Raw genomic sequence first — 12,605 nt, forward strand, 5'->3', positions numbered from 1 at the left:
GACTCTTCTGACACAGCACAGTGCCACAGAGGATAAATCCCCCTTCCAAAACTATTCACCATTTCTTAAATGGACATGGTATACAGACAGCCTTGGCCAGAGATCTTTGCACTCCCATGTCACACATCCCTACCAGCTACAAACCATGATCACCCTACTCCTTAATTGTCAATGTTGACACCAGCAGCCATTGTACTTCTGATGCTTTATGAGATATTCCCTCCAGGTACTGGTTATTTCTGCAACTCTCTGTTATTCCAGTTTTTTCTGGGCATTTTTCTGGGCAGTTTACCCTCATGCAGATTTTAACATCTTGTTGTGGGATGCTGTGGTGATACAGATTTACTGCTTTATTTTTGAGAGAGGGACGTTCAGAAATCTGGCTATTTAGGTTTCTAAACATCCTGCACTGGGTCTGTTGCTACTCAGTTAGTGCACTACCATATACTGTGTTTTAGTATTTTACTCAGGAATTAAGCAAAAAGGCAAATTCCATACCTGCTTTTTGGAGAGCTGACAGGTATTATGTTAATTCCTCATCACATCCTGAGCCTATCTCTCTTCAGCACAGTGCCAATGCTTTGTAACTAAATAATAATTTTACAGCCAGCAAGAGGGATGGAAAATGGAGAAGCCACAGAGCCAGTAATGCTCAAGCCTACTCTCAAGCCTGATTTTCACTTTGTGGTGCAGCGTGAAATACAGAAACACAAAATTTAAAATGTTTATTCAAGGTCTTAGGCCCAATGGAGAGAGGATTATAACATGCAAACCTGTGGACACACACATTTAGAGAGCTAGGGAATTCAGCTTGGAAATTCTTTTTCAGGCCTGAATTTCTCCTGACTCTCAGGTCCATTCCCAGGCTGACAAGCTGACTACAGCTTCAATTAGGGAGGAAATCTCCCAGGGTGATAATATGGTGAAAAACAGAGTGGAATTCATAATAAAGATTAACACCTGGTGTCTTTCCAGTGGGATACATCCTGAGGTACTGTCCCAAGGATGTTTTTCCCAATTGTCCAATGAGCTACTGTCCTGTCCCAGCTGCACGTAACACACTTTAAATACGGGCTGTCTGTACAATAAAGTTGACTTTTTTTTCCCTAAAGAGGTCCGTGTGTGTTGCTGTCCTTTCTCTCTCTTTTTAGCGCAGTAACCACACAAACCTGTATTTTTTCAATTTCAAACTGAGTTCCTATTAAGGAAGAAGTATCCCTAAGCACTCCTTTACTGAAATGCTACTCAGTTCTCTATTCCTCATCCCCGTGCTGACTGTGGAGAATTTGTATGTATGCATTTCTCCCTTCTGCTTCCTAAGAAGATCAAAGTTTACCTGACCCAGAAATGGCAAAGACTGAGTTGAGGAACAATCATCAGCACTTGTGTGATTTTATTTAGCGGAGGAAATAATTCATCATAAATTATCTTGGAGGTATGTTCAAGCATTGGTATTCACAAATAAAACAGAAGAAAATTCTTGATGACTGACACATATTTATTTCTATTTAGTTACTCATTTGTTTTTTTTCTTAAGCAGTTGTGCTCAAGTTCTTTTGTGAAACATTACTACATAAAAATGGAAACATTCCTGCCTGCCTGCAGACATTATCACTCTTCCCATTACCAGAAGTGTATTACAATGAGTTCTACTGGCACTCAAGAATCCTTGAACTGTATTATCAAAATTACTCACTGAAGTTCCATAATGACTGAGCAAATTTACCAGCTTCCTACTGCTTTTCCACCCACACATTTCAGGATGTTTGCTGCATTTTTAAATATTTTAATCTCTTGCACTCATGAACTGAGTCTACACTGAAAATGAATTTAAAAAAGAAGAAAAATCACAAAAAAACTAAGGCCTCATACTCAAGAAAATAGAGATCCCATTTAGAGTAGAGAAATTTTATAAAGTTGGTGTGTCATGGCTAAGTCAAGACTAAAAGGGGATTTAAACACCAATTTTTTCACTCACATTGCCCAAACAAATGCAGCCAGTTCAGTTTGGAAACTGGTCAGTGTGAATCACTAATGTGAGATATAATACATCTGAACACAGCACAAAAACTCACAATTGTGAAGGGACAATTACTGTATCAAGATAAATTATGAATTGTTAAGACTTTTTTTTTAACACCATAAATATGAAGGGAAATACAACTTGTATAGTACCAATATTTACTTTAGAAATGAAAGGATGAAAATGAATCCAAACACATTTCTCTGCTTCACTGGACTTGGTGTCAAACATGAAAAGTTCACACTTATTTCCTATACATTCAATATTCCATTGCAGCTCCAATCCAGTGTGCTCCTCCAGTTTCCCAGGCTTGACAGGACCTTCTGCTGTGAACCTGTGCCTGCTTTTGTCAGCAGCCCAGCAATGCACACAGAGAGAAACAACTCAAAATCAGACACAAGTTTTATGGAAAACAGTTTAAGGAGAGGTGTGTTCAGACTCAATCCACAGGGAAAGCATATCCACAAATGTGTTTTTGTGAACACCTGACTTCAACTAAAGGGAAGACAGTTTTTCTCCTTGCTATGTGTGCAAAATCAAAAGTGGAGTTAGGTAATAGTGGAGTTACTTCCACTTCAGTTTTTAACAAGCAGTTTCTTACAGTTATTGAGAGTAGGAAGTGAATAGAAGTGGAAAATTCATCCAGTAAGGTTTTATAATTCTCTTGGATCAGATTTAAAAAAAAAATAATTCACAGCTTTAATTTTTCTTTTTAAAAGGTATGAAAACTATGACTTATCACATGTAAGTAACCAGTCATTATGTTAACAGTATTAAGAAAACCCCACCACAAACAGAAAGTATAGCTCACACAATTGGTCCCCTGGTTATAAAGTATGCATGGCTACAGGTAACTCCTTAAGCAAAGTTAGAGATGGAATCAAGGATCAAGTGTAAGGAGATAAGCATCTAAATCACAGATGTTTTCAGGCCATCTGCTGGTGTCCTTTCCATGGTGAATACAAACCATCATCAAACTTCTTCATTTCTTATGTGACATTGTTAGAGGAACCTGCAATGGATGACAAGTTTAAACGTCAGAATTCTCTTTAAAACTGAGATCTGCTTGGCAATGCTTCAGAAGATCACTGCCACAGACAAGGGTATTTATTCAAAATAAACATAATTAATTAAATTCAAATGTTTGTCTTTACAGTTAGAAGAAATCCAAAGAAATTACATCTTACCATTTCTAACACTGTCAATTACACAGTTAAATACAACAAAGGAATTCTTAAATTTTTTAAGTAAAATGACCAGGTATTAAAAAAAAAAAAAACAACCCAACCAACAAATCAAGGAAAAAAACACCCTAAAACATACATCAAACCCATAAACAAATGAAAAACACAGTTAACACAGGGTTTCAACCAGAGGAAGCACTTTTAAACTTGGCAAATATTACACCAGCAGTGCCCTTAGTTACTTAGGGAATAGATTTATATATATAATCTAATCCAGATTTAGTAATTCAAAAAATATATTTAAGTCCTCCTCTTACAAGACGACATAGAAATTTGACTCAAGTTCAAGACCTGCCTACATAGGATGACTTTTCAATTAAGTTCTCTGTCACAGACTTTTGGTCCATGGTCACCAAGCAGCTCAAGGGATACCACTGATTTTTTTGGATAATACATCATTGCTTGTATGACATGTCACCTTTGTTTCAAATACAGAGAAAAAAATTCTCACACACTGTCTACAGTGACAATGATAGAGATACATTCATCTTTTGTGCTTCTTGATAGAGCAAAAACTGCTGTCTTCCCTTAATCAGTTCATCTGCCTCAGCATTTTCAGGAAAGCACTTTAACAGTAACTTCAAGAATAGCTTTGGACCCAGAAATATTTTGAACTCTTCATCTGGGTCAAGAGATGGGAGACTGTGTAACAGAAGTGTGCAACCTGACTTACTTTAAAAACCCAGCACGATGGGAGAGTTGCCTCATTTCCTCATCACCTGTGACTGACAGGGAGCAGCTCATTCCAGAATGTCCGATTTTCCCCAACCCAGAGCCCTGGTGTGGTGGATGCCCGGCTCTCCCTGGAGCCCTCAGGTGCTGGAACGCAGCCGTGTCGGGCCTGAGCTTGGCTTGGCAGAGTCAAAGCACAACAATCAGACATGCAGAGTTCCTCCCAGATGAAATCATGTGCTGTAACATAAATGTTCCTCCTCCCAGCCAACTTCACCGTGACAGAAGGGGTCCTCAAAAGCTCCTCATGTGGTTGTTAGTTACTGAAAGAAGAGAATGCTGGCAGAGCCATTTTTGCTTTCACATGTATAGAAACAGTAAATTTTCAACCAGCCCATTTCACAGCACACTATCACAATCAGCCTCTTTTTCTTCACCACTGTATTTTATTTAAAATTACTTAGTTTTCAGAGCAACCAAACCAAATAACTCTCTCTTAGAAAGAAGTATGTTACAGCTAAGCAGATTTTCAAGCAGTTGACACTTACTAGCCATTTGCATACCCCCGAATTTATTTGCATCCCATCTCTAAATTAGTATTTACTTGAATGGAGTCTAGAAGATTTGGCCGTGGTCACAAGGAAATCAATGGCAGTCAAGAACAGAATAAATCTAAAGAGCCCTTGCTCTACCAATTAAAAATAGAAAGTTTAGACATATAAGTACAAAATTTGGAATGTTCCACTGTCACAGCTCTTTCATAAATTTAGCACTTATGATTCCAGAAAATAATGTTTACAAAATAAAAAGTAACACTGAGGCTTTAAGATGGCTCAGATTATTTGAGAACAGTAGGATACTAGAAACTTTAGAAAAATCTCAAAGGACTTCATCTAAAAGCACCACTGCCAGAAATGCGGCATTTGGAAAAACAATGGTTCAGTGCAAATACTGATCAGAAATGCAAAGATAAGCACTCCAACCAACAGACAGTACTGTTTTGTTAGTGTCTGCTTCTGCTACCAGCTGCACTAAAAATGAACCGTCTCATTTTATATTATATTTCTCTTTAAAAGTATTCTTATAAAACATAAATTTTGAACAAAAACAGACCTAAAAGCCTGCTTATATTGCTAGTTTTTGAGAAAAGCAAAACACCTAATGACTCTCTGTTCAATTAAACCTGTATCACAAAATCAAAACAGATAAATGATGTGTACCTTTTTATTTCTACACATGGGATTTCAGACCACTTCTCTCATATTATCCAAATGGGAAGTTTTCCTACTGTACACATTATATAAAGTGAGAGAGGCAAACATGACTTCCCCACCTAAAAGAAGCTGCTTTTTTCATGGACATGGCAAGCCAGTTCACAGCCACTTCCACACAAACACAGCCATAGGTAAACGCAGTAGTTTGAATTCAACTCCATTGAGTAGCTTACATGTCAACAGAACCTTCTGAATCAAAACTAGATTTAAAACAAACTCCAAAAGCCCAAACAAACAAACAAAAAACCCCCAAACCACATTACATAGTTTCATGTCATGCCCAAAGCGGTATCTTTGATAGATTCATTTTGATGCATAAAGAAAAAACAAGAAAAGCTGGAATGTGGTAAATGCAGAATTCTGCATGTCTGATTTCTACTGCCAAGAATTCATTGCAGCCTGAAATCCTTATGAGTAATGATAAATGGCAGTAGGAGAAATATTAAGGTTCTTTTTATATTTCACTACACTGCTGTTTAGAAGGCATTTATGTGTCAAAATGGTGTCCCAGAACTATGTGTATGTTAACTTCATATAAAAACTCACCACATTTACAACCATATTTCAATTTAATTATTGTACACAGGTTAACAAAAACACTGGATTTAACAAAAACAATATTCAGAATGGTACAACACGTGTTCATCTTCTCCAGGAAATAATATTACAAGTGATCATCTTAGGACAATTTAGCCACACTAGCGACAGAAGTTCTGTTAAAATGCAACTGTGGTCTACTAAGCCACTTATTTTAGCACTACAGAGTATTTGAAGTTAAGAGTCCTACGGCCAAGGCTTAAAAATCATTTAAGATTCAAACCTCAAAACGTCTTACAGTCAAAATGACAGTATTCTTTAAAAAAACACAACAAAATAACCCCAAAACAATTAATTAAAAGGCTTCTGTATTTAGTTCTATCCTCTTCATGGCATTCACTATTCATATAGTTGCTTGTATCATTGGTAATAGGGTCTGTATCTGGCTTGATCAGGGTGATGTGGTCCAGGAAGGGGGGCCTGGGCAGGAGGCCCTTGCATCCTTGGAGGTGGAGGCGGCCCCCTTGGAGCCGGCCATATCCCTGGACTCATTCCCCCAGGCTGTGTGAAAGGGGGGCTAAGAGTTCCTTGATCTTCACTGAACTGTGGCAAAGAGTTGGGATTATAGTGATGGGGAGGGGGTGCATTTACATTTACAGGTGGGCCTCCGTGCTGAGGAGGAGGTCCCGGCGGAGGATGGTTCATGTAGGGTGGCATCTGGGCAATGATGTGTCCGGGTGGCGGGGTGATGGGCGGCGGGGCAGAGGTCATTGGAGGCGGAGGAGCCTGGCTGTACACCATGTGAGGGGTGCCTGCCGCCTGCGGAGGGTGCTGCAGCGGGTGGCTGATGGGCGGCGGCGGCGGCGGGGGCGGCGCATAGTGCTGCTGGGGAGGCATAATGTGATGAGGGTGTGACACCACCGGCTGCCCCTGGTACTCAGGATGATGGTGAGCAGGAGCGGGTGCTGGTGGAGGCGGTTCTCGAGCACCTGAGTTGGAATCATCCTGAATGGGGACAGTTATTAAGTTGCTGTGCTTCCTCGTTGAGATGCGGAAGGTGTCCTGAGTGACCGGGCGGGGCGGCGGCGGGGCCATGGACATCTCTGCAGGAGGAGCACGGATGTCTTCGTGGGGCTGGTTATAGTGCTCATGTGGCACGTGCTGCAGAGGAGGCGGTGGCATCATGATGTGCTGCTTTGGCGGAATGTGGCTCATGTGATGTTTCTCAGGGGGCATTATGAAACGCTCGGGAATTTCGGCCGGCGGCGGGGCAATAGGAGGATGAACGGGTTCAATGGGAGGACGAGTAACAGGCTTCCCAGCCCTCATGTGACGGTGGTTGATGTGAGCTTGTAAGTCCCTTTGTGACAGGTAAGTTCTCTTGCATCCTTGAACAATGCTACACATGAACAGAGACCCTCGTACACACTGCTCAATTCGCTGCACAGGCTCATTACAGCTAAATAAAAAGAGAATATTGATTTATTGTCATCACAGAGAGCTCGACATGCATTGTGAACATAATTAGCCAAATTAGAACTGACAATTTCACCCCGCTGTAGCAATGAAAGAAACTTCTCAATGATTTTGAAGTTTACCTAGTTTTTAAATCTCAAAATGTAACTATGAAAGAACATAAAAATTTCATGAAGTAGAACTTTTTAAATAGCATCTCTCACACAAATTTCTTCTGTGCATTAAGGCACAACAGAGGTAATTTTCACTAAGTAAATCAAACTGCTACTAATTCGTTTTTAAATTAGAGCAATAACAGGTTACCTACCCAAAACCAACAAAGCAAACACTGATCTCTTCCAATCCCAGAATATGGAATAGGAACTAGAAAGTTCAGAGTACTCTAGTGCCTCTGCTAAATGTACATAAATAAAAGCCGTCTTAAGAGAGTATCTGAAATAAGATATTTAAGTTACTTTCTTACATTTCCTTTAATAACAAATCATGAGAAAACTTACCCTGGACACATTTTGTCTCCCTTTTTCTCATGTAGTATAGCACAGTCATAGCAGAAAACATGCTTGCAAGGTATCTAGAAATAAAAAATTGCTCTTAAGACATTGTCTATAAATATCTATGTTATTCTGCAGAATACAGTTACTCCCTCCAGTGCAGAGTTTATAATAATTAAAGTAACTAAGATACCTATGAACAAGCATAGCAGTGGTTAACAATTTACAGCATCTTTGCACAGAAAACTTCTAGAACTGTTTATGCTGAGTTTGGGGTTTTTTGGGCTTAAGTGTTGGTAAAAAACACTGGCAGAAGGTTGAGTCTTTGCACTATTACCAACACTGAACTTCCACGGAAGCTACATATGCAATCTGATTGCACTTGTCTTGCTGGCAAGGAAGGAAAGTTTTAAAAGCATTAACTGTTATTAAGTCAGATGCTGAAGCCTGTTACATCACACTTAGAAATCTAAATTAATCTCAGAGATTTTTAAAGGTACGTACAAGTGAACAGTGTTTTGTAACTTCACTGCAAGTCTTCAATTGAGATAAAAAGCTTATTTTCAAACCTAAGTGGTGTAAAGTCAAAACCCTGGAATGTGAAGGTTTTTTTCCTTCGTGATGGTGTTCTGGCTTTTGTTTAACATTTTCAGGCTTACTTTATTGAATAAGGAGGTAAAGCAAAATCAGCCAGATAGATAGCACAAAAACACTTGAGCAGTGAAGACCTCCAGCTCCATCCTGGTACTATTGTGGTGTTTTGAGATGCCTGTTGAAATCAGTAATCTCTAGAAGCCTCATACAGACATAGTAAAACCTAATTTTATCTAAAGGGAAACAATGGCTGCATCTTCCACTGGTAATTTCACTCACCATGCGTCCATACATTTTGATGGGCAACCCACACTTATCACAGAAATGGACTGGTGTATCATCCTTTTCCCCCAGCAAGTTTATCTGGAAGGACAGAGAAGAGGGTGAGAAAACATCAACCAACATCACTAAAGCTTCTTATTTCAATTATCATCAACATACCCATTGTTTCTGAATTAGGTGAAACGGAAGCAAGAACACCACAAACAGGAGAAAGCAGAGGATGTATTTTTAGTCAGACAAAAATAACTGAAAAAGCTTTAATTAACAAAGTGTCTACCACGACTACCTACAGCTTGGTATGAAACACAGGCAAAGATTCATGACTTTACCTTATAATCCCAAAAAATGGGCCCAGGAAATCTCCTTTGGTTGCCAAACATTTCACCTCCTTTACATTCGTATCGCTCCTCTTTGTTATAATCAAATTCTTCTGTAGAAAGGAGAAAGAGAAGAAAGACACAAGCCAACCACAACACTTTCGTAACTGACACCAGCTGCTATTAAGAGCATGGGTCACTTATACTGAAATCATCAAATAATGCCACAGCACTTCCAATCTGCTGAGCCCATTCTAAGAAAGGTAGAGCCAAAATAGTAAGACAGCCTGTTTTGGAAACGGGCACTACTGAAGCCCGACAGTGCAGCAGTAGTTGGAGACTTGAAACTCGTTTAGCATTTGGACAGAACCCCAGACTCTTAAGTCTCTGAGTAAAGTCTCGAACAATGCTGTAGAATAATACACTTCCCTACTACAGGGAATTTATATGAATTTACCTTCATCACCAGCTTGGGTCTTCGAAGGCATCCTGTTCATATTTCTTGGAGTTCGAGGTGCAGGTTTGGTTTTGTTGGTCTGTTTTGAAATAAGCTTTATGGGGATTCTTCTACGGACATCAAGACCACCCAATGATCCTGAACTATTTGTTCCTTGCAAATCATTGTCTAGAAAAGAAAATAAAAAAACTTATCTAATTTTTCATTTATCTAATAGTCTCTAAAGAGGTTTAATATTTACAGAAAAGTTTTAAGAAAAATAATTTTTAAAGTTTGCTTAAGACTCATACAACATACCAAAATTTAATCACTAGAAAATAGGTATCTTCACATACAATTTATTCCAGAAGTCATGTCACAAAACTGTACTGGGAATCGCAATGGTTTTAGGAAATCTAGTTTAAAAAGAAAGCTATTTAAATAACCTAGCTAGTCATGCATTTTTCCACAAAAGAAACATTAACCTTATAGCTCTTCTCATAGTGTGGAGAGCACTGGAGAGTCAATTCTTGTATAACCTTGACTACACAGAATTTCTTATGTGAAAAGATAATTTTTACCATGTATGTATATTGTCTATTAATGTAGAAAGGAAACTAGTTTATATATTAATTCAACATTTGACATATTGCTTAGAAGTTTATTATAAAGTATCACAAAAATATTGATACTTAGGAATATGTAGCTAGTTTTCCTAAACTAATTATTGTTCCCACCTACATACAAAATTCTCCTTAACCAGATTTAAATCTAAATGCCAGGGTGAACAAAGCAAGAAATAGCCTGACACAGGCATCAACAGGTACAGGCTCCCAGAGATACCAAAGACCAGCTAATGCAACAAGCAACACCAATAAGGAGGCGTAACTCCCTCAGCCTCCAGCGAGTTTATGTGAAACCACCACACAGCACCTCATTGATACAAAAATGAAGTCGTGTCCTTCACAAATCTTCCCAGCTCGCTGAGATTTTAACTGAAAATGCCACAGGTGTTTCAAAGCAGAGCACACTCAGTCTGGGAGACCCCCAAGCAGTTAAGGCACTCTAGCCCTGGAATGACTGCTTAGGCCCCAAAGGACTGCAGTGCAGGAGCAGGGACACTGAAATTAGGGCCCATAGCGTAATTCTGCACAATGCCTCACTGACTACTGTCTCTCAAAGCCTATAACCACCACACACAATGCAACAAGTAGAGAGAAAAACAAGAACAAATGGAATCGCTCTCAGTTTTTCAGCAGCTACCACCAAAGCCAGGAAACGTGTCAGTTTCAAACTGAGACTGTGCCCTGACAGTCCTGTACCTCCATATCGAAAGCCCTCCATTTCCTCAGATAGATCAAACTCCTCTTAGCATTATGGTTGATAGTTTCACTCTAAAAGGCAACATGCAAATAGGCAAAAGCAATAAGGCTTGTTTTTACTTTCAGCTTGTTTTTTCTTTCAGCTGCCCAGATGTACCTGCAAAGACTCAACTATGTCATCACGCTTCCCCAGGGAGTGCTGGGCCAAGACATCAGAGGTAAAGCTACTTGTTTTCCACGTGTTGGGAAATTCTGTTTTCTACCAGAATACACAAAACCACAGTACCATAAACCACAAACAGTCTCTGCAGCAACTCAGTCATTTGCAAACAGGGATAACTAAAATTTTTAAAATCAAAAATCTGTGTATTAGTTAGTCCACTGAACTGCCAATAAGTTATGTCACTTTTCCTCCTTGTAGCCTTTCAAGCCAGGAATATTTACAAGACTTATCTGCTCAACTAACCCAAACTAGCAAGTTTATAAGTCGCTCATGCTTTACGGAAGGACAATAAATTCAAGTCTGCATGAGCATAACTTCCAGGATTATGTCCAGAAAAAAATACGACAAGCATACCAAACTTTTAAGACTACTTAAAGAAGTTCTAATTAGAGGTGATGCAACCTACTGAAATGTCACCTTCATCAGCTTAAGTTTTATTTTTGCATTTCAAGCTTTATTAAAATTCACAACTACAGCTCAAATACTTTATACAGATAAGAATCATAACGCAATCTTTTGTAAGGGAAAGTAAAAAAAACCTCCAAAATCACCCCCGCAAAAAGCCCACGTCCATTCATTTATTCACTGCACTACGCCAGCGCATTAACTAGCAAAGGATCACAGCTACGCCAGCGCGCTCACCGGCGAACGACATTTAAACCAGGAAACCAAATTTAAGCACACAGGGAAGTTTCCTCTCGGGCCACAACCAGGGAATCAGGAAACACATTATGGGCACCGATGCCGGGAAACGCCGCGGGCAAACGAGCGTCTCTCCCCCACCTCCGGGACGCCACAGGCTGCATCCGGTGCTGCCGGGCCCGGGCACCCCGGCCCGGCCGGTGCAGTCAGCGGCCGCCGTTCCGCTCCGCCCGGGACGGGGCGTCCCGCCGGCAGCGGCCCCTCAGCCCGGCCCAGTGCCGTCGGGGCGGGGGCAGCGCCGGGCACCGCCGAGCCAAAGGAGGCACCGGGGCCGCCGCGCCTGCCCGGGCACGGAGCAGGCCCCGCGGCGCACCCGAGCCCCACCGGCAGCCCCGGGGGCCGGACCGGGCCCGCCGCCGCCTCCTCTGCGCCGTCCTGCGCCCGCTGGCCCCGCTTGGCCGCTCCCGGTCCAGCGGCGGGCGCGGGCCCGGCGAGCCGGGCACGGACGAGCCCCCGTCCTCCCCTTGCTCACCATTGTGGTCCATGATGCGGCGCGGGGCGCTGTGGGAGCGGAAGGGCGCGGCCGGAAGCGGCGGTGGCGCGGGCGGGCCGCAGGCGGCGGCGCCGCGCTCGCTGAGCCCCCGCCGAGCGCTCCGGCCTGGCCCGGGCGCGGCGGAGCCGGGATGGCTCTCACTGCGGCGGGAGAGGAACGGAGGAAGCGAGGCCGCCTCACACTGCGGCGGGAGCGGAACGGGGGAAGCGGGGCCACCTCACATCGCGGCAGGACGGGAATGCGGCGGCCTCGGGCTGCAGAGCCGCGACTAGTTGGGCCTGGGAGGCGTCCCGCCCTGTTTCGGGGGGAAAGATGGAGTGAAAACATGAGCGGGGTGGGTCTCTCCGTTTGGGAGCCGTGGAGGGCCCGTCCGGCCGCTTCTGCGGTGCAACCTTCAAATACACTGGAAAGATGCGAGGCCGCATCGCGCTCTCGGCTGCTGCTCGTCAGCCCTAAATCGTAGCATGGAAATGGCAGATTCCCGACACGCTGTAGACGTGACGGAACAGTGAATTTCCA

General features: G+C 42.0%; 1 protein-coding gene across 2 annotated transcripts; it reads right to left on the reverse strand.

Moving 5' to 3' along the window:
* Positions 1-5,763: 5,763 nt before the first annotated feature.
* Positions 5,764-12,118, reverse strand: CBLL1 (Cbl proto-oncogene like 1). 2 transcript variants are annotated; one of them, XM_014868990.2, is made up of 6 exons: positions 12,066-12,118; positions 9,368-9,535; positions 8,923-9,023; positions 8,591-8,674; positions 7,724-7,797; positions 5,764-7,209 (listed from the first exon to the last, which is right to left on the reverse strand). In XM_014868990.2, exons 1-6 carry the CDS (start codon positions 12,076-12,078, stop codon positions 6,171-6,173), a joined length of 1,479 nt encoding a protein of 492 aa, XP_014724476.1. In that variant the 5' UTR covers positions 12,079-12,118; the 3' UTR covers positions 5,764-6,170. The 2 variants fall into 2 exon arrangements, with proteins under 2 accessions (XP_014724476.1, XP_014724477.1); XM_014868991.2 differs by having other exon boundaries at positions 8,923-9,020; positions 12,066-12,117.
* Between the last annotated feature and the right edge of the window lie 487 nt (positions 12,119-12,605).

The sequence above is a fragment of the Sturnus vulgaris genome, chromosome 5 (assembly GCF_052056855.1).
Source record: "Sturnus vulgaris isolate bStuVul1 chromosome 5, bStuVul1.hap1, whole genome shotgun sequence".
Taxonomy (NCBI): domain Eukaryota; kingdom Metazoa; phylum Chordata; class Aves; order Passeriformes; family Sturnidae; genus Sturnus; species Sturnus vulgaris.